Below are 23877 nucleotides of genomic sequence, written 5' to 3' on the forward strand. Positions count from 1 at the left end.
CAGACTCATGAGCTTCTTTCCTTGGCCAGTCTTCCTCTGTGTCCTTTTCCTATAAGAAACTGTATAATAGAGTGTATACAGTGAGTATTATAGCATTAAGTGGGTTCTGTGAATCCTAACAAGTCCCCCCCAGTAGTTGTTTTGGGAATCCCCTGAACTTGCAGTTGGTGGAAGAAGTGACCGTGGTCTTGTGTAGATTGTGTTCACTCTTACTCTACAATTAGCTAAATTCCTCACAAAACTCTACTCAAGAGGAATCTGAATCTTAAGCTGTTTGTTCTGTCAGATAGGCAAGGACTTGGTCTCTCAGGAAAATAGATAAAACACACACACTTTGATAGACTTACAGTCTATTTTTCCTCACTTTTATGTTCTAGAATTACAGAATTATAAAGCGTATTTTCTTCTCATGTCTTATAATCAAGAGAAAATATACTCAGCAGAAGTTTCACCAAAAAAACCCCAGTTACTGGAATTAGCAGATAAGGACATAAATGATTGTAAATATATAAAATAATTGGAAAAGAATAATAATAGGGATAGAGAAGGGGTATAATGAGTTGAAGAGTATTTCTCAAAAATTCTTGTCTATCCAGAACCTCAGAATGTGACCTAATGTGGAAATAGAGTCTTTACAGATGTAATTAGGTTAAAAATGAGGCCCTAATATTGGGCCCTAATCCAGTGACTGGTGTCCTTACAAGAAGAAGGAAACGGATACAGAGAGACACAGAGGAGAGGGCCTTGTGAAGACAGAGGCAGAGATTGAAGTGAGGCATTTGCAAGCCAAGGAATGCCAGTTGCTGGCAGCCACCAGAAGTGAGGAGGGAGGCCTGGAACAGATTGTCCCTTAGAACCTCAAACCCTGCTGACACCTGGATTTTGGACTTTCAACCTCCAGAACTGTGAGAGAATACATTCTTGTTGTTTCAGGTGATTCATTTTATAGTACTTTGTTATGGCCCTAGGAAATTAATACACAAGGTAATGAGATATCTTAGGATATGGTAGCAAACTTTTTAAAAAGGACCAAATGGAAATTCTAGATCTGAAAAATATAGTAGCTAAAATAAAAACCACAATGGATGGGCTAAACACCAAATTGGATGTTACAGAAGAAAGAATAAGTGAACTTGAAGACAAATAAATAGAATTTACCACACTGAAGCAGAGAGATTAAAAGAAAAAAACAAACCTGAGGGGTGCCTGGATGGCTCAGCTGGTTAAGCATCTGACTGTTGAATTCGGCTCAGGTCATGATCTCACAGTTCATGAGTTCAAGGCCCTCATTGGGCTCTGCACTGCCAGTGCAGAGCCTGCTTGGGATTCTCTCTCTCTGCCCCCTGTCTCTGCCCCTTCCCCTTGTGTGCACACCCCCCCCCCCGAAATTAAAACACGTTTTGTTTTGTTTGTTTGTTTAACTTTGATGGATATTATTTTGCTTTGTTGTTTTTTATTTTAATTTTATTTTTTAAATTTACATCCAAATTAGCATACAGTGCAACAATGATTTCAGGAGTAGATTCCTTAATACCTCTTACCATTTAACCCATACCCCCCCCACAACCCCTCTAGTAACCCTTTGTTTCTTCTCCATATTTAAGAGTCTCTTATGTTTTGTCCCCCTGTTTTTATATTATTTTTGCTTCCCTTCCCTTATGTTCATCTGTTATGTGTCTTAAAGTCTTCATATGAGTGAAGTCATATAATATTTGTCTTTCTCTAATTTTGCTTAGCATAATACCTCTAGTTCCATCCACATAGTTGCAAGTGGCAAGATTTCATTCTTTTTGATTGCCAAGTAATACTCCATTGTGTGTGTGTGTGTGTGTGTGTGTGTGTGTGTGTGTGTACACACACACACACACACACATCTTCTTTATCCATTCATCCATCAATGGACATTGGGCTCTTTCCATGCTTTGGCTATTGTTGATAGTGCTGCTATAAACATTGGGGTGCATATGTCCCTTCGAAACAGCATACCTGTATCCCTTGGATAAATACCTAGTAGTGCAATTGCTGGATCGTAGGGTAGTTCTATTTTTAATTTTTTTGAGGAACCTCCATACTGTTTTCTAGAGTGGCTGCATCTGCTTGCATTCCCACCAACAATGCAAAAGAGATCCTTTTTCTCCTTATCCTCGCCAACATCTGTTGTTGCCTGAGTTGTTAATGTTAGCCATTCTGACAGGTGTAAGGTGGCATCTCATTGTGGTTTTGATTTGTATTTCCCTGATGATGAGTGATGTTGAGCATCTTTTCATGTGTTGGTTTGCCATCTGGATGTCTTTTTTGGAAAAGTGTCTATTCATGTCTTTTGCCCATTTCTTCTCTGTATTATTTGTTCTTTGGGTGTTGAATTTGATAAGTTCTTTATAGATTTTGGATCCTAACCCTTTATCTGCTATGTCATTTGCAAATATCTGCTCCCATTCTGTTGGTTGCCTTTTAGTTTTGCTGATTGTTTCCTTCACTGTGCAGAAGCTTTTTATTTTGATGAGGTCCCAATAGTTCATTTTTGCCTTTGTTTCCCTTGCCTCTGGAGATGTGTTGAGGAAGAAGTTGCTGCAGCTAAGGTCAAAGAGGTTTTTGCCTGCTTTCTTCTAGAGGATTTTGATGGCTTCCTGTCTCACATTTAGGTCTCTCATCCATTTTGAGTTTATTTTTGTGTATAGTGTAAGCAAGTGGTCCAGGTTCATTTTTCTGCATGTCGTGTTCCAGTTTTGCCAGCACCACTTGCTGAAGAGACTGTCTTTCTTCCATTAGATATTATTTCTTGCTTTGTCAAAGATTAGTTGGCCATATGTTTGTGGGTCCATTTCTGGGTTCTCTATTCTGTTCCATTGATCTGAGTGTTTTTGTGCCGACATTAAAAAATGTTTAAAAAAAAAAAACCCAGGGGTGCCTGGGTGGCTCAGTCGGGTAAGCGTCTGACTTCAACTCAGGTCACGATCTCACGGTCCGTGAGTTTGAGCCCCGCGTTGGGCTCTGGGCTGATGGCTCGGAGCCTGGAGCCTGCTTCCGATTCTGTGTCTCTCCGCCCCTCCCCCATTCATGCTCGATCTCTCTCTGTCTCAAAAATAAATAAACGTTAAAAAAAAAAAAAAGCCCAGACCACACTAACAACATCACTTAGCATTGATATATTATGAGACTGGGAAGCATACATGAAATTGGGATCAAGAGAAAGAAAATAGGGCAGGAAAAAATATTTGAAGAAATAAAGACTGAAAAACTTTCCAGAAACTCACCACATTCTTAAGACAGATACAAAGAAGTCACACCCAGGTGTACCATAGCCAACAGCTGAAAACCATCATCAAGAGAAAACTTTAAAGCAGATAGAGGGAAATGACACATCCCTCCCCATCCTCCCCACCTGCCCTGTTTCCTGAGAGGTAGGTGTTGCTTCCTGCTCCCCCCCCCCCCTCCCCGGGTGGTGGCCCTGACCTTAGTCTCCATGCTGTTTCTAGCTTGAATCCCACCCGTGACTTTCAGGATGAAGTTTGGTCTTCAGTGTGATCACTGTAGTGCCCTTGCAGCTGCTCTGTCACTTCCCACAACTTCTAGTTGGAGTGTCTCTAGTTTTTCAAGTGTGCCTTGCTACCTTCTTCTGGGAACTCTCCTTCTTCAGAATCCCTCCCTGCCATCTTTCCCTCCATTCCAAGCTGGACTTCCTGGGTTCTAGAGGTCTGAGTAGTAGGTTTGTGCCTGCACTGTATGGGTACTGATGTTAGTGAAATAAGATTGGAAATTCATTCACAAGCCTTGTGTGGCATCCTTTCTTCAGACATAATTGACTGTGGGTGAGGGTTTAGAGAACCAGTCAGCCTACTGTGGGCCTTGCCAGCCTCTGTGGAGTCAGCCTGCACCATGCTCATTTTCTGTATGCTAGCCACATCGGCCTTCTTTTGGTCTGCATGCAGTCTTTTCAGCCTCAGGCCTTTGCACCTGTTGCTCCTCTGTGTGGAATTCTACATACCTCCTATACAGAGATTACACCTAGTCACCACTTGCCCAGAAAAACCTCTGACCACCTGGATTAGGAGACACACATGCTTCTAAGAACTTGCCTTTACACTGTGTCTTTTCCTATGAGGACCTGTCCAAGTTGTAACTCTTTTGTGTGATTACTATGTCGATCCCTATCCCTCTTGCCTGTGAGCTCTGCAAAGGCAGGAACTCTGTCTGGTTTTGCCCATTTTGTATTCTCCAGTAACCAGCAGAGTCTGGGGTCCAGTAACTGCTCTGGTAATACCTTGTGAGTGAATGGATGGGTGAATGGGTGGGCAGTTCCAGCAGTAGTTCGGCCCTAGAATGTTAGTGGTTCCTCTAGGAGTGACTCCTAGGGAAACCCGAAGGTTTTTCCCCTCAAGGACTAACTGCTTTGTATCATGTGTTTCCCAGGACTCTTTTTTTTTTTTTTTTTTTTAATGTTTGTTTATTTTTGAGAGAGATACAGAATGCAAGCAGGGGAGGGGTAGAGAGAGAGAGATAGAATCTGAAACGGGCTCCAGGCCCCGAGCTGTCAGCACAGAGCCCAATGCGCCGCTCGAACTCATGATCAACTCAGGATCCGCGAGACCATGACCTGAGCCGAAGTCCGAGGCTTAACCAACTGAACCACCCAGGCGCCCCCCAGGACTGTCTCTTAATAAAAGAACCCTCCCTCTCCTCCTCCCTCTCCATTTCACACTCAGCCCCAGCCTGGCTTAATTCTCCACCCTGTAACAGCTGCTTTCATCTTCCTGTCTCCACGGTTAGGACTGTCACTGTTCCCGCAGGTTTGGCACACCTACTGGTGCTGCCCTTAGAAGTCACTGCATATACTCCTTTAGAAAGCTAAAACGTCATGTTAAAGAAGTGGCCCTGAACTCAGGCAACCAGGGGCTCAGTGGGAGGAAGAAACCTGCGTCTGGTTGCCCTGGCCTCAGAAGTCAGCTGCAGCGTACTGGGCACAGATGGGCAAGGACTCTTGTCCTGCGACAGCGCTGTCGTCACAGGGCTTCCTGAACTTGCAGGAGCGAGATCACTTCCCAGTCACACGGCTGAGAAGCAGCAGGGACAGGAGAGGAACCCAACCTTGTCGGCTCCAGAACCCAGGGCTCCCCTACAAACTAGGTCGCCTGCTTCCAGAGTATGGCCTGTTTTGTGAAGTTGGTACCCCCTACTGACATTTTCCTAGCAACAAGTTTCCCTGCAGATGAGGGGGAGGAGGAGCCAGGAGACCATTCCCCTTCACCACAATAGGAAGCTGAGGCCTAGCAGGGGTCTACAGGGGCAGATGGCAGGCAGGCTAGGGCACAGACCCCCGAGCCTTGGGAGCTGGATCCGTGCCCCCTCCCCTGGCGCCTGCGCACTGCAGTTCCGTTCCCGCCCAACCCCGCCCAATCACCCGGGTTTTCAAATTTGAAACCTGCTCCTTTTCCCGCCTGAACTTGTAGGCCAGCGGAGGGGGAGGGTGGGGCCGAACGCAGCCAATAGTGCCTCACAAGCTCCCCGGCCCCGCCCTGAAGGTGACGACAGCAAGCCGCAGTAGGCAATGGGCAAATGGGCAAAGGTGCCCGCTGGCCCCGCCTCCGTGGCGCCCACGTGCAGCAGTCGAGCTGGGGCCTCCCAGAGACCACGGGTGCCCGGATTACCATTCTAGGGGCAGAGTCTTCGCTATCAACTCCGGGCTGGAAACTGAGGCCCTGATACTCCAAGTAGTCGGCGTGGGGTCGCTGAACGAAATGGGCAAGATGCGGCCCCATTCAGCCTGGGGACTCATTCAAAAACTGGGCCTGGAGGAAGCGCCCGTGGCAGCCCTGGGAGTCTGAGGGGCCGGGCTGGCTCGTGGAGGTGGGCTGCCGTTCCCTGGTCCATTTCCAGAGGGGCGGGGCCAAGAACTGGGCTGTCCGGGGGCGGGGTGTCTCGGAGGCGGGGCCGGGGCCCCTGTGTTTGTTGCACCGTGTCAGTTACATTGTAACAAAAGTGGTGCAGCCGCTCTTCGGGCCAGCACCTTAGGCCCGCCCGCCACCAGCTGTCTCCGACATGGAACCTGTGGCCAGCAATATCCAGGTCCTGCTGCAGGCGGCCGAGTTCCTAGAGCGCCGCGAGAGAGGTGAGGAAGAAACATTGGTCAGACTCCAGGCAGCAACCTCGCTGACACAGGCCTGGACTAGCTTGGCTCCCAACTGGAAGGATGCATGCATGGCCTTAGGCAGTAACCCTGAGGCACCCTTTCTCAGTTTGGCGGGGTGGTGGGGTTGGGAAAATGGCCCTGGCGCCAAAAACCCTTCCCTGACCGTGCCTTGCCAGGGGCGCCTGCAGGGACCAGCCCCAGCCTGAAGCGGGCGGGGGCTGTCTCTGGCAGAAGCTGAGCATGGCTACGCGTCCCTGTGCCCGCACCGCAGTCCGGGCCCAGTCAACAAGAGGAGGAAGCGATCCCCCCAAGCTTCTGGCACGCTGGACAGTGGGCGGTGAGGAGTGCTGGGGACGGTGGGGAGAGGAGGGGGGATGGGTCCCTTCATCGGGCCTCACCTTTGCCCACTTCCTCCTTGTTGCTTGCATCTTCTGGGCCAGATCCTCACTCTGGAGGCAGTTCAGACCTCTCCTGCCATCTCCTTACTCCCCTCTATTCGTTCAGGGACTATTTCTTGAGCACCCCTGTTGTGTCAGGAGCTATAAATAGGATACTTCAGGGTCCTTCTTCCACTCACACCAGCACACTCCACATCTCACTCCACTCGATTTCTCCCACAGGCTTCCTCCTCTTCTCTCGTGTCAACCCTTTGCACATGCTATTCCCTCCAATTTTAATGCCTCTCCTTCCACTACCCACTTTGGATAGCTTGTTTCTGGCCCAGCTCAACTGTCATCTCTGCCCAGGAAGCCCTTCCTGACTGCTGGTAGGTGGCCTCTTTCGGACCCCACAACCACCTGGGCAGGCCTCCCAGCTTTTGGCCCCATTTGTCTCTCTCCTGGGGATTCCAGTGCCCAAGGCCGGCACAAGATCCCCACATTGGGCTAGTTTGGAGCAGACAACTATAGTGGATTTTAAGCCCCTGGGACTGAGGGTGTGGTAGTAGCTGACACCCCTTCACCCCATCCTCCCTGGCATTGACAGGTCTGTGCACAACGAGCTGGAGAAGCGCAGGTGAGTCCTAGCTTTGCCTGATATCACCAGGCCCCAGGAACCACCTCCCTCTGGCCTCCCCTCCCCTACTGCCCCTGTGGCCAGCAAGGCTGGGCTGGCACTGCCCTCCAGACCCCTTCCCCTGCAGGAGGGCCCAGTTGAAGAGGTGCCTGGAAGAGCTAAAACAGCAGATGCCCCTCGGGGCTGACTGTGCCCGGTACACCACACTGAGCCTTCTGCGGTGGGCCAGGATGCATATCCAGGTATGGAGCTACCCCTGCACCCTGGGGCCAACCTGCCAGAACTCCTGAGAGGTATAGTAGGGAGGGGCTGAGTGGGACTGGGGGGAGAGGCCTGAGGTCATAGGTCAACAGTGTGACATGGGACAGTTCTCTATGCTTTTAGCTTCCGTATGTGTGAAGTAGGAAGAAAAGCAGAAAGTAAGGATTGTTATGAGGCTTGAGTTTGCTCAGTAAATGTTCACGGCTATTACAGCTATTATATCACTTCAATCCTAACTGGCAAGTCACTTAGCCTCTCTGGACTTTACCCTCCTCTGTAAGGAGGGACATGTCTGTTGACAATATTTTGATGTGCCATGTGTCAGGGTCCCTAGAACTGCAGAGGGCTGGTTTTCACTCTCTCACTCTCCCATCCTTCAAGGCCTCCGGTTCTGAGCCCTCTACTCTGATACCATTTTGGAGAGTAGTTCCAGAGGCCAGGAGAGGGGAAGGTCAGAGGAAGTCAGTCACCTATCCTCCCAGGGCCCTTCCGCTGCCTAGGCTAAGCTCAGCACCCCCTGGTGGACAGGAGTGGGGTATGCCCCAGGCAGCACCCCTACTCCCACCCCCAATGGGAGCTTAGGGAATGGACTAAAAGTGGCCTTGGAAACAAGAGGCCTTTTCTTGTCCTTTTGGCCCTTCTGGCCTAGGAAGAAATGGGGGCACAGGAGGCTAAGGACCAAGCAGCACAGCTAATGAGAGGCAGAATCATAACCCAGGCCCAAGTTCCCTGATTTGCAGTTTCCTTCAAGTGTTTATTGAGCACCTGTTCTACCAAGACCTGTTGTAGGCACCAGGGGTTGTGGTAGAGAGATCCAGGTGCTTATGCAGCAAGTAAATCACGGTGTAGGGAACGTCAGCACCACCCCATAGTGCCTGCATCCCTGGACTCTGTTGAAGGACACCCTGGTCAGGTAGCAGGCCCATTTCTCACATGGAGCTTGCCTGGCGTGGTTCTTGGAGAGATAATGTGTGCCCCTTGGGTGCTGGCTGGCCCATGGGCAGGAGCTAGGGATTGCTCCTTCCTTGAAGTCCTATATCCCCTGTCCTGGCCCTACCTGTTTTGCCTTCTCCAGGCCGTCTTCCATCTTGCCCTAGAATGTTCTTTGTAGCACACAGATCTCCTTAGGTCTACTGCTGGAAACCTTCCGTGGCTCTTGACAGGACAGTCCCAGTTCCTGCAAAACTGCAGGCCCTTCACAACTCAGGCCTTGCTACTGGTCAGCTTTTGGTCTCCCATATCCCTGTGCCCCACCAGAAAAGCTTAAGTCTCTATGCTCTTCTCAGTTTCCCTCTGCTATGATGCTTCTTCCTGCCCCATTTTGCCTAGGCAGCTCTTACTTATCCTTTTGCACCCAGTACAAGTGTCCCCTCATCCAGTACTCCCCTTCTTGTTGACTAATGCAGACTTCTGCCCACCAAAGGCTCTGGTGGGAGGACCCTTGGCCCTCCAAGTCCCCGGAACCCAGGCTGGCAGAGCTTGAGGAGGATCAATGCTGAAGGCACAGGGTTCCTGGGAGAGTCTTGACTAGGAGTCACAAACTGGTAGCCTCGGTTCGGTCTACAGTTTTCTAAAAATTTAAATTAGTTGGCAGCACTTAAAAGGACATTTGACATGAAAAAGTCTTTCCAGCTTCTCTTAAAGAAATTAGGATGTCTGGCAGCACCAAGCCCATTTGCATGTGGCTGTAACTGGCTATTACCTGGAGGTGGCCACCTTGAGCCGTGGTGCCTGCTTGCAGGTGTGCGGCAGTCCTCCCCAAAACCTGCTGCTCGCCACTACAAGACTCCTTTCACATTGCTGGACCAGGCTCTGAAGGCCTGAGATCGTGGTGCCCGCCCTCCCCAACTCCTCAACATGAGAGCGTTCACAGGCCATTTACATGGGCCCAGAGGGCAGGAGGGCTGGCTTCCCGGAAGATGCGGGAGCTCTCTGGGGCCCAAATTTAGATGCCCCTGGTCCGGAGCGGACAGTCACTGTTGAGGTGTGGTGGGATGAGCCCCGGGCCCCCAGGCAGCTGACCCCACAGCCCCTTGCTCCCTTGGGACCTGCAGAAGCTTGAGGAGCAGGAGCAGCAGGCGCGGCGGCTCAAGGAGAAGCTGCGCAGTAAGCAGCAGAGCCTGCAGCAGCAGCTGGAGCAGCTCCGGGGGCTGGCGGGGCCAGGTGAGAGGGAGCGGCCACGGGCAGACAGCCTGGACTCTTCAGGCCTCTCGTCGGAGCGTTCGGACTCAGACCAAGGTGAGTGCCCCGAAGCTGAGGGGTTGTGTAGACTGAGTGGGCCAGGTCTGCTGACTGGACCCTTCCCTGTGTAGAGGAGGCAGAGGTGGACGTGGAGAGCCTGGTGTTCGGGGGCGAGGCTGAGCTGCTGCGGGGCTTCGGCGCAGGCCAGGAGCACAGCTACTCACACAGCAGAACCACCTGGCTATGACCTTCACCGCCCCAAAGTGGGCCTCTACCCTCAGACTACTCTCCGCTCTGCCGGCAGGAGTCCTCCCCAAAGCCTCAGGGGCTGCTCGGAGTCACCTCCTGTTGCAATGGACTAAAAGGACCCTTGTGTGGGAATAGGTGCCTGCCCCCAACCTTGCCGCCAGCTGTGCCTCCTGGGGGAGGGGTGCCTGGGTTTCCCCTGAGCCCCACGGGGCAGGCAGCTTAGGCCTGGGCCACTCTTCCAGGCCTTTTTTTTGTAGCACTTGGCTCTGCTGTCCCCAAGGGGGCAGGAAGCCTCTTGGGCCCTCACATTCCTTCCTAGACAAGGCTCTCTGGCCTTTGTCCCAGATACTGTACAGTATTTTCATTAAAAGCCTCTTTACTAACTTCCTGTACATGGTCTTGCCCGATGAAAATGGGGAACTCCCAGCCGCAGACAAACTGGAAAAGAGGAAATGAGATCAGTAGCCATTACTGACACTGTTGACCATACCAGCAGTGTCCCTTTAATTTTCACAGTTGGGGGCTGTCTGTCCCCAATTCATGGGCGGGACGAGGCTGAGTGAGATGACTTGCCTGAGGTCCAAAGCCAGGAAAGCACGGAGTCAAGATTCAAACTAAAGCTTTCTGACTCCAGAGCTAGGGCTGACTGAATTCAACAAGTATTTATTGAGTGCCTGTTATGTGCTAGGCATTGTTCCAGGTACTTGGGACACATCAGAGAGTGCAATAAAGGTCCCTGCCCTCATGGAGCTTACAGTCTAGCATTTATTACCACTGCATCTGCACAATGCCTGTGACCCTGGGCACTTCACCGCGCCTCTCTGTGCCTGTCCTCAGCTGCCCGATGCGGGAGTAAGCAGGCCCAGCTCAGACATGGTAACATGCCTGGTGCACTGTAAATGGCAAACGGGACACCCACCCCCAACCCACCACCCAGACAGTAGAAAGGGCTGGAAGTTGACTTTTAATAATAAAGTACAAGGGGGAAAAGGGTGGAGGGATTTGAGCCGGGCGGTCAGGTGTCCTACCACACCAGGGCCTGGGCTAGCTACACAAACTGCTGCTGCTGCTGTTGCTGCTTGGTGGCTGCCTTGCTGGCAAGGTCCTTGGCCTTCTCTGTAGCTGCCAGTGCCGTCTCCTTTGCCTTCTCCTTGGCTTCCTTGGCTGTCTCAACAAGGGTTTTGGAAGGGGCCTCACCTGCAGCAAAGGGCAGGGGCTGGCTTCAGAGAATGCCAAGAAGACCTATTTCATCACCCCTCCATGACATTCACCCTCTTTGGGCCAGGCCCCATTGGAAAGGTGGTATTTGCCCCAGGGGAGAGATCAGGAGTCCCAGGCTTAGAGTGGGGTGGTGGTAGCCACAGACTCCACACAAATCAGGGCAACTAGGATTTGACTCCAGCTTCTCTTTGTGCCCAGAGCCCTCACCTTGCAGCTTGGCCAAGATGTATTCAAAGCCCTTCATAGTCTTGGTCACATTGCTTTTGAACCGGGCAAGGCCAAATTCCTGGCAAAAGAAGAAAGGGGTAAAGATTTGGAGCTTCCCACTGATCCCTAGCCAAGCCTTTGTGCCAAATGCCTGGGCCCCCAAAGACCCAGCACCCCCACAAAGCTGCTCACCTGGACAGCTCTGGAGACACCAAATAAACTAGAGGAGACCCAGGCTTCCCGGCGGATTTCGGTCCAGCCGCTGTTATCAGAGTTCACACAGTAAACACATCGTTCCTCCACCACCTGTGCGGGGAACCAGGCCAACCACAACTGTGGGGGTGTCTTTCACTTTACCAAACTTGCACATCAATGTGATCCCCTGCCTCTCTTTCACAAGGTAAGGCAATAAAATGAAAACCTACTTCTTTCACTTACTGTATGCCAAATCTGCATTTTAGGAAGAGCAAGAACATAAAAAAGGCCATTTTGCTAACACCTCTCCTCTAACTCTTCAAACTAAAAGGCATACAGACTCGAGATCAGTAGAGTGCCTTCCAGCTCTATCCTGGTCCTGGATTTTGTTTGCTAGGTTTCCATGCAGTGCTTTTAGCCTGCCTTCCACCACTACAGTTCTTGAGCTCCCATTTCCAAAATGGAAATCTGGCAGTCGTCACAGCTCATTATCAGAGAAGTGGACCAGTATTTCCAAAAGAAACACTTAAAACACATGTCTTGACAGCTGGATCACTACCTTTGTAATTTATAAAAACAGGTTATGCCCTCAGGATAGTCTCCTGTGAAGCCTTCAGAAAACTCTGGGGGAGAATATCAAGGTGCCTGCTCACTCTGTGACCTTGCAGGACACTTCCCCTCTCTGAACCTCACTTCCCTCTTTGCATAATAGAGAGTAATACCCACCTTTCCAGGGTCACTGTGAAGATTAGCTGAGAAAGAGAATGAAGAGTTCTCTGAAAGCTTTTAGAATATTCACAAGCGAGAAAATACTGCACTAGCTTTCTTTAAAGTTTTCAAGCTTTTTTATGTGCAAAAAAATCAAAACGTGTATGAACCTCTTCCACCAAAATCTCAGACAAAAATCCATTACATAAGACAGATAAATGTCTTAATAAACATCATAAGACAGAACTCCTCTAATTATGGGGCAGGAGGCCCAGAACCTTTCCCCTCTGAGGCACAAAGGAATTCCTTATGGCTTGATGGACTCCTGTTTGAAAATTACCACCTCCCTTCCTCAGCATCACTCCTGTGAGCCCAAACTATACATGTGCCAGGCACAGTGTGGGTACTCTGTATTTAGTACTTGGAACAACTCGGTAGAACAGGTACCCTCAGTATCAATGAGTTAAAAGACTGGTCCAGAGATACTAACCAGCTGAAAAGATCATCTGAGTTACACTCTAGAGCTATCACTCCCTAGTAACCCAGATCTGCCCCAGGCCATAGAATTTCCTTCATGGCTCCCTAGCCACAGGTACCTGGAGTTTTCTACTTCTGGGGGAACAAGGGGAGGGTAGTCTCACCATCAGCCGGGCATGGTTGATGTTCCAGGTGAAGGTGGTCATGGTCTGGTTCTGCGGGTCCACAATAGAATCCTCCAGGATGTACACCGAGTGAGCAACATTGGCAGGAAACAGTCGCTCGGCCCAGCGGGGCATCCTGTTAGTCTTGGTCAGGAGACGCCGGGACAGGAGCTTCTGGTCAGGGGTCACCTCCCGGTGCACTATGTCTTCCGTCAAGACATGTTTGCTGCAAGTATCGGAGTAAAGGTGACTCTAGGGAGCATGCCGCCTGTTGGGTTTCCCATTTGGAGCCTCCTGGCCCAGAATGGCCATGCCTTCCCCAAACTTGGCACGATCATCTGCAGTGATAAGTGGCGTGCCTCGGACCTGATCTAGAGTTCGTTGAGCCTATCCGCAGGCAAATTCCAACTCCCGCCCCCTCGCTGACCGGTCCAGCTGGACCTCATAATTTATTACACCCGTGGAGAATGCCACAGGCACTGAGTTGGCCAACGCCCGGATTTCCAACCTCAAGATCCCTCCCAACTCAAGTTCCCCCGCCTCTTCCTGTCTCGCCACCCCGAAATGAGAGAACCTTGGACTACAGCCTCAAGTAAACCACCGCCCAGGCCCAGCCTCTTTCCACTACCTTGCAGGCCTGGCCGCTTCCCGGATAGGGTTTTCTTAACCTACAGATGGCCACGGTTCCGCCGATCCCCTACCTCCGACTCGATGTCGAGTCCTTCCCGGCCCCACACTTCGATCTCCAAACAGCGAGAGGGGAGGACTGCTCTTTCCAGGGCCACGTACCTATAGGGATTCGGGTACCGCTGCCAGAAGGCAGCGAACACTTGGTCCCAGGAACTCCGGAGCACGCTCTGGCCCAGGAAATACTTCACCATCGTCCCGGCCGGGGCGGGCTCAGCATCCAAGCAGCATCAGGGGTGCAAAGCCCGGGGTGGGCACGCGGAGGCCGGGCCGCGGCTCGGCGCACGCCCTCCAGGCTCGCAGCTCAGTCACCACCGCACCGCGCCCAAGAAGCCGCCGCCGCCATGAGGAGTTGTCCGGCCGCGCGCAACTTCCGGCGCATCCGCGCAGTACCCACCACTTCCGGCGCCCGCACACGTGATCCCGCGGCCCCGCCCCTCCCTCCTCACCCCTCCCCCTCCCCCGCGGGAGTCGCGGAGCTGCGGGTCTGACCCAGGTTGAAAGGGCCCCAGGTTCCGTGGGGAATCCGTGCGGGAACGACGCCTAAGCCCAGCAAACGAGCTGGGCGGTGGCGTGCGGCGTGCGGCGCCGTTAAGGGCGCTGCCGCGCGCGCTCTCAGGCCGCCCCGAGTCCTGGGGGGGACTTCGAAGGAGGATCCGCGCCTGGGGCCAGAGAACGGGGCAGACGGGGGCACTGCCGGAGGCCGAGCCGACGCAGTGTCTCCAGTTGTAGGTTGGTGCCTGGGGTCGGGGACCGAGGTTTGGGCGCTGCCTGCCTGAGCGGAGATCCGGGTTTGCCTCCGCCCCCGCTCAGGACCCTGACGCGGGTGAGGCGGCCCCGGGAGCATGAGCGGGCAGCGCGTGGACGTCAAGGTGGTGATGCTGGGCAAGGAGTACGTGGGCAAGACGAGCCTGGTGGAACGATACGTGCACGACCGCTTCCTGGTGGGGCCCTATCAGAACGTGAGTGCGCTCCGCGGGGCCGGGCACGAGTGGGAGGGAGCTGACCGGCACCCGCGGCCCTGATCGCTTCCCCCTGATTGCAGACCATCGGGGCCGCCTTCGTGGCCAAGGTGATGTCCGTTGGAGACCGGACGGTGACTTTAGGTATTTGGGTAAGTCCCCTGGGCAAGTAGTCCTGAGATCACCCAATCCTGAAGAGGCTTAGGTTCTCCTATTACTGACTGACTTGTCTCTTAGAGGCCGTTCTCTAAACCCCAGTTTAAAAATAGGGGTCTGAAGGACGTGATAGTAGTTTGCAGTCTTGGGGAGTAGCTCAGTAACTCAGGCCAGGGCTGAGCCGCCCCCTGCCCTTCAGGACACAGCAGGCTCTGAGCGCTACGAGGCGATGAGCCGAATCTACTACCGGGGTGCCAAAGCTGCCATCGTCTGCTACGGTAAGAGAGGCTCTGGCCTGTTCCTCAAACAAGAAGGGTTGGGTGTCAGGCCTGCCTTAGAGAACAGCCCCTGACCCTTGGTGTGTTTCCTGTGCGTCCCACATCAAGACCTGACGGACAGCAGCAGCTTTGAGCGGGCAAAGTTCTGGGTGAAGGAACTGCGCAACCTAGAGGAGGTAAGTGCCAGACCTCACCAGAGGACCAGAGGCTGGTGGTCCATGGGAGTGACCCTGACCTTGCCTTCTGCTCCAGGGCTGTCAGATCTACCTGTGCGGCACCAAGAGTGATCTGCTGGAGGAGGACAGGCGGCGTCGACGTGTGGACTTCCACGACGTCCAGGACTATGCAGACAGTAGCTATTCCTCAGCTCTCTGGGGGTGGGGAAGTGGCTGCTTGGGTGGACCATAAAATAGGGACTGCCTTAGCTGCCATGGCAAGATCCCTTGGGAAAGTCTTCTGGCCTCCCTGAATGTGTGGGGTCCATTAAGATTCCCTGAATTGCTAGCCTTCCCCTTTTTGTCCACCTGATTCTCAGGTAGGAGGCTTTAGTCATTTCTCCTTACAGATATCAAAGCTCAGCTCTTTGAAACATCCAGCAAGACAGGCCAGAGTGTGGGTGAGTGCTGTCCTGGGCCTCACAGCAGAACAGGCAGGGGCACCAGAGGCGGCAGAGAAGAGCCTAGAGGGCTGGGTTATTGGGTGATTCCAGGGTTACTGGCTTTGAGCCCTCACTGACTTGTCCTTTTTCCTGCCAGACGAGCTCTTCCAGAAAGTGGCAGAGGATTACGTCAGTGTGGCTGCCTTCCAGGTGATGACAGGTGTGTGCTTCCCCAGCCTCTCTGGAGACTTCCTCTAGGCCCGCTGCATCTTGCCCCCTTCACAAGTTACCTGATCCCCAAACAGAACGGTGCTAAGTTGCCACCTCTCTTTGACAGAGGACAAGGGCGTGGACCTGGGCCAGAAGGCAAACCCCTACTTCTACAGCTGTTGTCATCACTGAGTCACCACCGCTCAGCTTACCTGGCCTGGGGGGCTGAAGGGGATATTAAAGGGATTCCCCCAGAAGAGCTAGACCTAGCTCTCATCTGGGGTTGAGTGGTCAACTCTCTGAGCTACCCCCAGTCCCCATGGCAGCAGGGGCGGCACCTGCCTGTGCTGGCCCATGGAATGGAGGCAGCATTGGTCTGACTGATGGGCACGAGGAGGGTAAAGGCTTATTTGGACCCAGGCTCCTGCCCTGGACAGCACTTGTGTCTTCAGATTATTTAAGTGGCTTCTGATTTGTAAATAAAATCAATGCACTGTGAATCACACTCAGCCCCTCTCCCTGCTGTGCCAAGACACCTAGTTCTTTCTGGGACCACCTGGCTGTCCTAACTTCCTATATTAAGGCTCCTACCAGCTCTTACTCTTTTGGAAACCAAGTAACTTCACCCCAGGGATGCAGCTGAGATAATAGAGAAACAAAAGGGCTTTTTCCTGTTCTTTAGGGGAGACAAAGATAGGTGAGAGGTTGTGGCTGGGGCAATGCAAAGCTCACGATTCCATCTTGGTGTCGAGAAGAGCAAGGTTTAAATGGTGTCCAGAGATCAAAGGGTCAAGTACTCCTACCTCAGACTGGCTGGTTCTACCACTACTGTCATGTCTAGGTCCATGAGTCATGTCTGTGGCTCAGATCCTAAGCTTCTCAGCAATATCTTACAATGTGGTTTAATGGAAGAAGAATCCTACATTCTGCAAGACAGAAAGGTCTTTTAGATCCAGACTGGGATCCAGTTCAGCTATCAACAGAAAAGGGACCTGAACTCAGCCTGAGTTTCTCACCTGTAAAATGAGGTGACCATCACCCAGTTCAGGATGCTGAAGATCCAGAGCAAAAAGTAACTCTAGGACTGAATGCTTGTCTTCTCATGCTACCCCCCACCCCCCGCCCCAGGGCTTTGTGCTGAAGGGGTAGGAAGTTCAGGACTAGGTCAGAAGGAGACACAGACTCCCAAGATTCCCTCAAAGTATATTTTTGGGCCTTAGAAGTATCAGGCATTACTGTACACAGGGCTGATGCTTCCTCTTCAACTAAAAAGCGTATGGCAGTTCTTCCTAGTATGGGAGGCCTGGGCCAGGTCTTCTACAGTGCCTAGCACCTATCTCTGAAGAACTAAAAACCTGGCTAGAATGGCCAGACTCACACTCAGAAAGTACTATGGTTCCACTTCCCTTTTTAAAACCAATTCCTCAAAATACCCTTCCTTTATGGGTAATGGAAGCTTCCTGTATAGGGGCTAAAACAGACACCAGCCATTCCCAAAGGAAGTGAAAAACATTCTGGCAGATGGTGGCTGCAGGGAGAAAACCCACACAACTCCTGGGAGATGCTTAGAGGAGAGGCTCACCTCCACCAAGTCCCGGACCTGGGAACTATCTCAGGGGCTGGTTCTGCTCTCACCCAAACACATCCTCCCTCCTGTTAAAGCTACATCTCCCCACGGACAACAAACAAAACACAGGGCAAGGGCCATAAGAGTAAAGTTAAACTTTACTTTACAGTAATTTTTCTATATACAAAGAATTACAGTACATGTTTATGGGGACTCCTACAGGGCTCCCCTCTTTTTCACTAAGTTTCACTTACAGCTGACCATCTATGGGGGGAGGGGGCAAAAGACCAGTGATGGACCTCAGCCGACACCCCCCCCCACACCCCTTTCTTAAAAATATAGAGATCTCTATTGTCAGCTTGTTTCTTTGCCAAGACTTAGCTGCTCTTCCATGAGCTCCTGTGTGCTGCACTCATCCATCTTCAACACACTCCTCTACATGCACACACAGGCAGCACCCACCTTGGACCTGGAGACCGCCTGTTCTCTGTCCCTCCCCTGGAAGTTTAAAGCACCAGGACCATTCACTTCTGCTCCTACTCCCTGGGCTCATCTCCTGTCCACAAAGCTTTACTGGACTTCCAGCGTGTTACACCTGAAGCCCCTCAATAGCCTGAAGTTTTGAAAGCCATGGGAAAGCAGCTCCAGAGAAGGGACCATGTAAGAGTTTAACATGATTTTGCTTATGCTGGTAGGAAACATTTCTTCTCAGGCGGTGGATTTCTAATTAAAATAAACTCTTTCCACCTCCTTAAGAAATATTACCCTTAGTCTTCATAAGCAATAGAGGTGCTCCCATGAGAGTGGAAGAGGTAGAGAGGGGCAGAAGGTAACCGAAGGAGAACCCCACAGTAGGAGCTCTCTACCAACCTGTCCTAGGCAGTGTGGACGGAGGCTACACCAGATGACAAGGTGACACCAGCCCTGAGAAACTCAATGACCACCCTCGTCTGGATACAGCATCTCTTCCATTTAGGACTGCGCTGAACCACTCCAGGGTTGGGTGCAGGATTCACTGAGGCTCTGCCTTCTCTAATAGAGCCTCAAAGAAACCATTCTACATGAAATTTCTTCCTCCCAAACAGGAACCCGGGTTTCTCAAGTCACCAGTCCCTCACCCCTTGGCAGTGCTTATTTATACCAGAAAATTAGCACCATCATTACATTTTTTTGTGTGTGTTCAAAGCAATTATCTATTCTTATTTCAATTGTACTACAGCAACCTCTGGCCCTGCTGCACTGGCCCTAGGAAGCTCAGCTGAGAGCTCACTGGCTGTAGCCAACGAAAGTCTCATGCAGCAGCTACCTAGCTCTAAGTGATCTGGAATGTCTAGCACATGAAGCAGCCCAAGCATTATTCAGCAGGAAAAGAGGCTGTGGCAGCTCCTTTCTTGTCATGATCTCAGGTTAGGACACTGGGTCACTCTGACCTCCTGGTTGACAAACCCCAAGAGGATGACAATATCCCCCAAAAAGCCTTAGGAGAAAACCCACTTTCTAAGAGCTGAGGGCAAAATCCATCCACATTTAGTGCTTTCCTGATTCCTCTCCACAGGGGAAGCTGCCAGGACCAGACTTCCTTCCTGCCATTCTGTTCTCATGATGTGACCTGGGAGTCCAGCTCCAGTAAGTAGATGCTGCTGAGCCTGGAAAAGGATCGCTGATGCACTTCGTGCCCTGACTGTAGTGTGGGGTAGAGAATGTGAAGATAAAATAATTATTTCCATCAATGCTAAAGATGCAGATTTGGTAGTTTTTCATTAGAGGATCAACACAGTGATTTAAATCACCTCAAACTCAGTAACTTCAGGGGGAAGCAGACATTTAAAAACCTGGGATGCTTCTGTAACAATGACAGCTATTTTGCTATTACAATGGGTTTGCTCCAGGAGAAGCAAATGAGGCTTTGAATTCAAATTTCAACAGTTTTTCTGACTTAACAGGGCTAGGAGACATATTGGTTCTTTAGCTACCTATGGAAGCCAGCCATGGCTTCCCCCTCTGAAACATTTCCTGAGGACTGGCTTAGAGGCAGACGCTCTTGAGATCCTGATTTCCAGGCCCTTGGCCAAATACCAAAATACCATCCTGCACAAAGATCAGGAGTTTCTAAGAGAAAAGCTTTCAACTGCCAATTCACGCCCTCTGGAAAAAAGGTCTCAGTACAAGACTCCAGGAGAGTCCCCAAGGGCTGGCAAGGTCACTCCCTCACCATTGTCCTTCATGCAAGGGTCTCAATTTCCCAACAGTCCAGTCCTTCTAACTCTGCTTCTAATTGTATGGGGACTGCTTTCATGATGTTAACAATCTGGTATCAGATGCTGCTATCAGTGGGCCTGATAGCTCAATTTCTAGTTTCCATTCCACCTAAGAGTCTTTCAGTAACCCTCACAAAAGCCTGGCTGTCCATCCATTTAGATAAAGAACTGCCACCATCCCCCACCCCAAACCAAGCACAACTCAAAAGTTGTTTTCCCAGGCAAGTCTGGAAGGAAGTTTCCAGTAAATGGTGGAGAATGGAAAGAACCAAAACAAAATCACAAAGTGGCCAATCATGGCCCACCTTTCCCTTAACTCCTTGTCCTAGAGCGGCTGTCAAGTCAATTACCTACCAAAGCCTACTTCAGAGAAGCTATTTAAGGATCAAACTTCTCCACTTAAAATTTTTTTACATAGCCTGCACATACCCCGCCCCCCCCCAAATTCACAGTTTATTTCATGAAACAAAGAGCTACGGTAATTTAACACACAACATAGTGAAAGGAGATTCTGACAGTGCAGTGCGAATATCTTTTTCTGATCACAACTACTGATGACAGAAGAGAAAAGGGCACAGGACTGGCACCAAGCAAACCCTACTCATACAGCCTAAGAGATTAGGGAAAGGGACCTACTAGCTGCAGTTATATACTTATTATTCTCACACATGATAAATACTTAATATAGTGAACTTTAATGTTCTGGGTGGATTTCTTTAAAAATATCTTTTCCATGGTTTAAAATTTTTTTTAAAAGAAAATAAGATGCTTTGTTTTCTCTTCCTTTTGAATAAAGAGCATTTCCTCTCTCATGATGTGGGAAGAGAGGATGAAAAGGGGAGAACTAGGCAGGTGGAATTTACAGAGGAGATTCCGAGGTCTAAGTGAGATGCAGAGGTATGCCCCTAAACTTGGGACAGCCCTGCCCAGCCTCGTACCTCTGCCTGAGTTCAAGTGTCTCATCCCGAGACAGACTTTGGGAAATAGATGCAAATTCTTCTTTTAATCTTTATATAAAGCGCAAATGCTTCTGTAACTATCGTTCCCTCCTTAGAAATGATATGGGTAACCTCAATAGGAACTTAGGAGGAGGAAATTGGGACAAAATACAGAATCCTGTTGAGGGTGTAAAAGCCATAACTGAGACAGAATGGCCGGGAGACATTGGGCCAGGAGATGGCCTGTTGGCTAAAGCTGCTGGCTAAGTTGGCAAAGCAGAGAGGTAAACGTTTGGTCTAGGGACAAAGGAGGAGTGAGTGAATGGGAAGGAACTGGCCAAACAGCACTTCCTGTTGGCAGTTGGTGAGCTGGGTGAATAGTAGGGCAGGGTAGCACCAACAGATTTCCCAGCCCTTGGGCCCCAGCTCAGGGCAGCAGTAACAGATAATCAGCAGTTATGAGGAATCATCTCTCAGACTGGACATTGCTCTAAACACCATATCTTGCCAGTCATAGGGGAAGGGTTCTGGCTTGCCTTTGAACTAAGTCAGCAGGCAGGTGCTCTCAATATAGAACACAGCAATTCTCAGGGATAGGGTGGTAGAATCTACCAGTGAAGGAGAGGACTCCCTCCATTCAGGTAGGAGGGCAAAGGATCAAAAGAGAAGTAATTTTCTATCAGGATCTGGCACTCTCCCTGAGCCGGCGGTAGATCTAGCCCAGAGCTTGCCAGAGATTCCCTATGTCCACTGCCCGACTCTGAAATCTGAAAGCACCTGAGTGTTTGGGGGGCAGGCATGGGGTGGGTTGATGTAAAAGGAGGAAAATCAGTAGAAGAGAAAGGTAAGCTTGCCAATTGCCTTCTTATACTCTGGGAAAGCTACGTCCTTGTAGAGCTCAGCCCCCACAACCAGCTACTCTGCCAAGGACAGATCTTTAGATTCTGCCCAGCCAACAGCTCCACATGGCCTTGATGCAACCCCCTCTCACCTATAGAGGAGACCTCCACATAAGGGTGTGTGCATAAATGTGCACACTCAACCAGGAGACACTTACTCAACACAACCACTTCTGGGGCCACAGAGGACATTACAAAATGAGTCTGTGGAGCCCCAGGGCCCCTCAGAACTTCCTGTTATTTCCTGGTCAAAGGTTCGTGAAAACAGCCTGGGAACCCAGGCAGGCATGTTAGGCTCACAGGGATCAGGTCTTCTTTATCTCTGTATCTCCTGTCAGTGACTAGCACCTGGCCTAGCACATGTGAATGCTCAAGAAATCACCACTGATATGAATAGATGTCAGTTCCTCCCAAGTGTTCATCAGGGCCCTCAATGGGGCTCCATAGAACTAGAGAAATAGCTTCGAGAGCCCCTCTAGCTTCCAACCTAACCAGTGGAATTGAATCCCATGCTTGACTCCAGAGTGGACTTTTTATTTCAAGTTACCATGTGTAAAGGTTGGAGGAAAAAGACCCAAGTCTGTCTGTCTCCTTGGTTGGGGCCCACTTGGATTTCCATACATGGTTTACACAACCACATGCCCCCACTGGCTAATGTCACAAGAGTTCTGAGTGTTGGGATATAAGGAAAGAATAACAGTGGGAAAGTGTTGGGGTCTGTTTTTTTAAGAGGGGAAAAGAAAGATGATTTCCCTTCCCCAAGAACCCTGGGGGCAGCTGGTCTGGTCATGTGACATTTACTCGTATTATTTCTGTTCTGACTCTGCACACTTGTGACTGGAAGGAGCCTGGTTAAGAGCTGGAAGTGTATTTTGCTCTGGTTTAGGGTCTTGCCCTCTTCCAAGAGACCAGCAAGTCTGTGCCAATGTCTGTGTGCTCCCAGAGGACCAGCAAGACGGTGATATTGTCTGTCCAGCCACTATGGGCCAGAGCCCTGGCCCTGGTGAGGCCTTTCCCAGGGCCCAGGGACTCTGCTCTGCGGTTGCCAACTTCTTCTCTTCAGTACAGAGGGAGGATGGGGCCTTCCCAAGAGGCCTGAAGGATTGCCCATTCTTGGCAGCAAGTCCAGGTAGTTGCTGGCCTCCAGCCATCTGCTTCACCTGCTTCACCAGGCCCGGTGCTTGACTGGGAGGCCCTGGTGTCTGCTCCACCCCTGCAGATGCTCTTCCTGAGGCCGGAGTTGTTGGCTCATATAAAAAAGCCTTGGCAGGAGCCTGAGAGAGAAGTCTGGCCTGGGTGAGTGATTTAACTGCTTGCCAGGGGTGCTCCGAAGGGACTGCTGCTTTCCCTGGTGGCTGCAGGATAGGATCTGCCACACTGCCTCTCTCTACAGCTCTCGGCATCTGCCCTAGACCTTTGCTGGCAGTCCATGAGCTTGATTCCAACACCGGCATCTTCTCATCAATCTGTGATGTGACCTCATGAGGTGAAGCAGCCCGTTCTTTCTGGTGAGGAGTTAGGTCCATGAGATCCATTACCAAAGCAGCTCTATTTTTTGACTGAGTATTCTGGTCCACGGGCCTCAGTGCTTTTTCTTTAGCTACCAGGGTCTGGACCACAGCTGATAGTACTTTGTCAGGAGGTGGGAGTCTCTGGGACAAAGAAGCATGGGATTTGTCTGGGGGCCTGTCTGAAGTCTGGGGTTTGGGACCACTGGTGACTAGCAGTCTGTCTGGAGGTGGAAGTCTTAGACCAGTAGGGACTGGGGCTTTCTCCAGTGACTGGGACCTTGGGCTGGCAGCACCTATGGATTTATCCAGCCTTGGGTCAGCTGTCCCCAGAGGTCTTTCCAGTGGTTGGGACCTGACTGAGGGTGAGGAGTTTATGCCGGTCACTGGAGAGGGTTTGTCAGATAGTTGGGGTCTTGGTCCTGCCACTGCAGGTGGCCTGTCCAGTGGCTTCTGGCTGGATACCAAGGATTGGGGTTTGGTCCCCGACCCAGCAAGGTCCCTGACCCTATCTACAGGCTGGGGCCTGGAGTCAGTTCTGTCAGGAGGTCTTTCAGGCAGCGGTGGCCTCTGACAAGTTCCTGCCAGAGCTTTTTTGGACAGTGACAGTGTCTGGTTGGTGTCAGCAGGCAGCTTATCCAACATCTTGGGCCCCTGAGCAGCCACTCCTGATGAATGCTCTGCCAGGTGAGTGCCTGGGCCTGGAGGCAGCGGTACTGGGGGAGGCACATACTCACGGATCTCCCCAGGTTCCAGAGGGTTGGGCCCGCAGGGGTCATGCTCAGTACAAGACAAACGCCCATCCAACTTGGAGATGAAGAGCATCCCTTCCCGATGCTGCTTACAAAAGGAACTGGGACACATCTCACAGAAGGAGGCTGCTTCCTTCCCACAGATGTCACACTGATGCCAAGGACACTCCCATTTCCCTGAAAACACAGATGTGAAACAAACCCTTAGGAAAATAAGCAAGGTACATGAAATGGGCCATGGCTCTGAGCCTGGGTCAAAG

At 51.1% G+C, this 23877-nt stretch overlaps 4 protein-coding genes across 15 annotated transcripts in view; 2 read left to right on the forward strand and 2 right to left on the reverse strand.

The window, feature by feature from the left end:
- The first annotated feature begins 4541 nt into the window (after positions 1–4541).
- MXD3 (MAX dimerization protein 3) lies at positions 4542–19560 on the forward strand. 2 transcript variants are annotated; one of them, XM_047858570.1, is made up of 6 exons: positions 4542–6106; positions 6359–6464; positions 7112–7141; positions 7269–7383; positions 9457–9622; positions 19361–19560. In XM_047858570.1, exons 1-6 carry the CDS (start codon positions 6037–6039, stop codon positions 19558–19560), a joined length of 687 nt encoding a protein of 228 aa, XP_047714526.1. In that variant the 5' UTR covers positions 4542–6036. The 2 variants fall into 2 exon arrangements, with proteins under 2 accessions (XP_047714526.1, XP_047714535.1); XM_047858579.1 differs by lacking the exon at positions 19361–19560 and adding an exon at positions 9715–10334 and having other exon boundaries at positions 9457–9640.
- On the reverse strand, positions 10470–13858 carry PRELID1 (PRELI domain containing 1). 2 transcript variants are annotated; one of them, XM_047858593.1, is made up of 5 exons: positions 13594–13856; positions 12805–13030; positions 11453–11566; positions 11261–11339; positions 10470–11029 (listed from the first exon to the last, which is right to left on the reverse strand). In XM_047858593.1, the coding sequence occupies exons 1-5, from the start codon at positions 13683–13685 to the stop codon at positions 10881–10883; spliced, it is 660 nt and encodes a 219-aa protein (XP_047714549.1). In that variant the 5' UTR covers positions 13686–13856; the 3' UTR covers positions 10470–10880. The 2 variants fall into 2 exon arrangements, with proteins under 2 accessions (XP_047714549.1, XP_047714555.1); XM_047858599.1 differs by lacking the exon at positions 11453–11566 and having other exon boundaries at positions 13594–13858.
- Positions 13947–18944, forward strand: RAB24 (RAB24, member RAS oncogene family). 2 transcript variants are annotated; one of them, XM_047858602.1, is made up of 8 exons: positions 13947–14453; positions 14537–14605; positions 14809–14887; positions 14996–15063; positions 15140–15239; positions 15453–15503; positions 15643–15705; positions 18818–18944. In XM_047858602.1, exons 1-8 carry the CDS (start codon positions 14337–14339, stop codon positions 18868–18870), a joined length of 600 nt encoding a protein of 199 aa, XP_047714558.1. In that variant the 5' UTR covers positions 13947–14336; the 3' UTR covers positions 18871–18944. The 2 variants fall into 2 exon arrangements, with proteins under 2 accessions (XP_047714558.1, XP_047714556.1); XM_047858600.1 differs by lacking the exon at positions 18818–18944 and adding an exon at positions 15823–16200 and having other exon boundaries at positions 13959–14453.
- The window catches only part of NSD1 (nuclear receptor binding SET domain protein 1), a 144567-nt gene continuing 138092 nt past the window's right edge, over positions 17403–23877 (reverse strand). For all 9 annotated transcript variants that reach the window (XM_047858512.1, XM_047858477.1, XM_047858486.1 and 6 more), the window contains one exon: positions 17403–23794. In XM_047858512.1, coding sequence (XP_047714468.1) covers positions 22164–23794 — 1631 coding nt within the window. In that variant the 3' untranslated portion in view covers positions 17403–22163. The remainder of the gene's footprint in view (positions 23795–23877) is intronic.

The sequence above is a fragment of the Prionailurus viverrinus genome, chromosome A1 (assembly GCF_022837055.1).
Source record: "Prionailurus viverrinus isolate Anna chromosome A1, UM_Priviv_1.0, whole genome shotgun sequence".
NCBI classification, from domain to species: domain Eukaryota; kingdom Metazoa; phylum Chordata; class Mammalia; order Carnivora; family Felidae; genus Prionailurus; species Prionailurus viverrinus.

Excerpts from the sequence above, each read along its gene's own strand:
- MXD3 (XM_047858570.1), top strand. The coding sequence starts at position 6,037 with ATGGAACCTGTGGCCAGCAATATCCAGGTCCTGCTGCAGGCGGCCGAG. Across the intron at positions 6,465-7,111 it reads GGCACGCTGGACAGTGGGCG|GTCTGTGCACAACGAGCTGG; the intron begins GTGAGGAGTGCT and ends TGGCATTGACAG. Across the intron at positions 7,384-9,456 it reads GGGCCAGGATGCATATCCAG|AAGCTTGAGGAGCAGGAGCA; the intron begins GTATGGAGCTAC and ends TGGGACCTGCAG.
- PRELID1 (XM_047858593.1), bottom strand. The coding sequence starts at position 13,685 with ATGGTGAAGTATTTCCTGGGCCAGAGCGTGCTCCGGAGTTCCTGGGAC. Across the intron at positions 11,567-12,804 it reads TCAACCATGCCCGGCTGATG|GTGGTGGAGGAACGATGTGT; the intron begins GTGAGACTACCC and ends TTCCCCGCACAG. Across the intron at positions 11,340-11,452 it reads GTGTCTCCAGAGCTGTCCAG|GAATTTGGCCTTGCCCGGTT; the intron begins GTGAGCAGCTTT and ends TTCTTTTGCCAG.
- RAB24 (XM_047858600.1), top strand. The coding sequence starts at position 14,337 with ATGAGCGGGCAGCGCGTGGACGTCAAGGTGGTGATGCTGGGCAAGGAG. Across the intron at positions 15,240-15,452 it reads CGTCCAGGACTATGCAGACA|ATATCAAAGCTCAGCTCTTT; the intron begins GTAGCTATTCCT and ends TTCTCCTTACAG. Across the intron at positions 15,706-15,822 it reads TGCCTTCCAGGTGATGACAG|AGGACAAGGGCGTGGACCTG; the intron begins GTGTGTGCTTCC and ends TCTCTTTGACAG.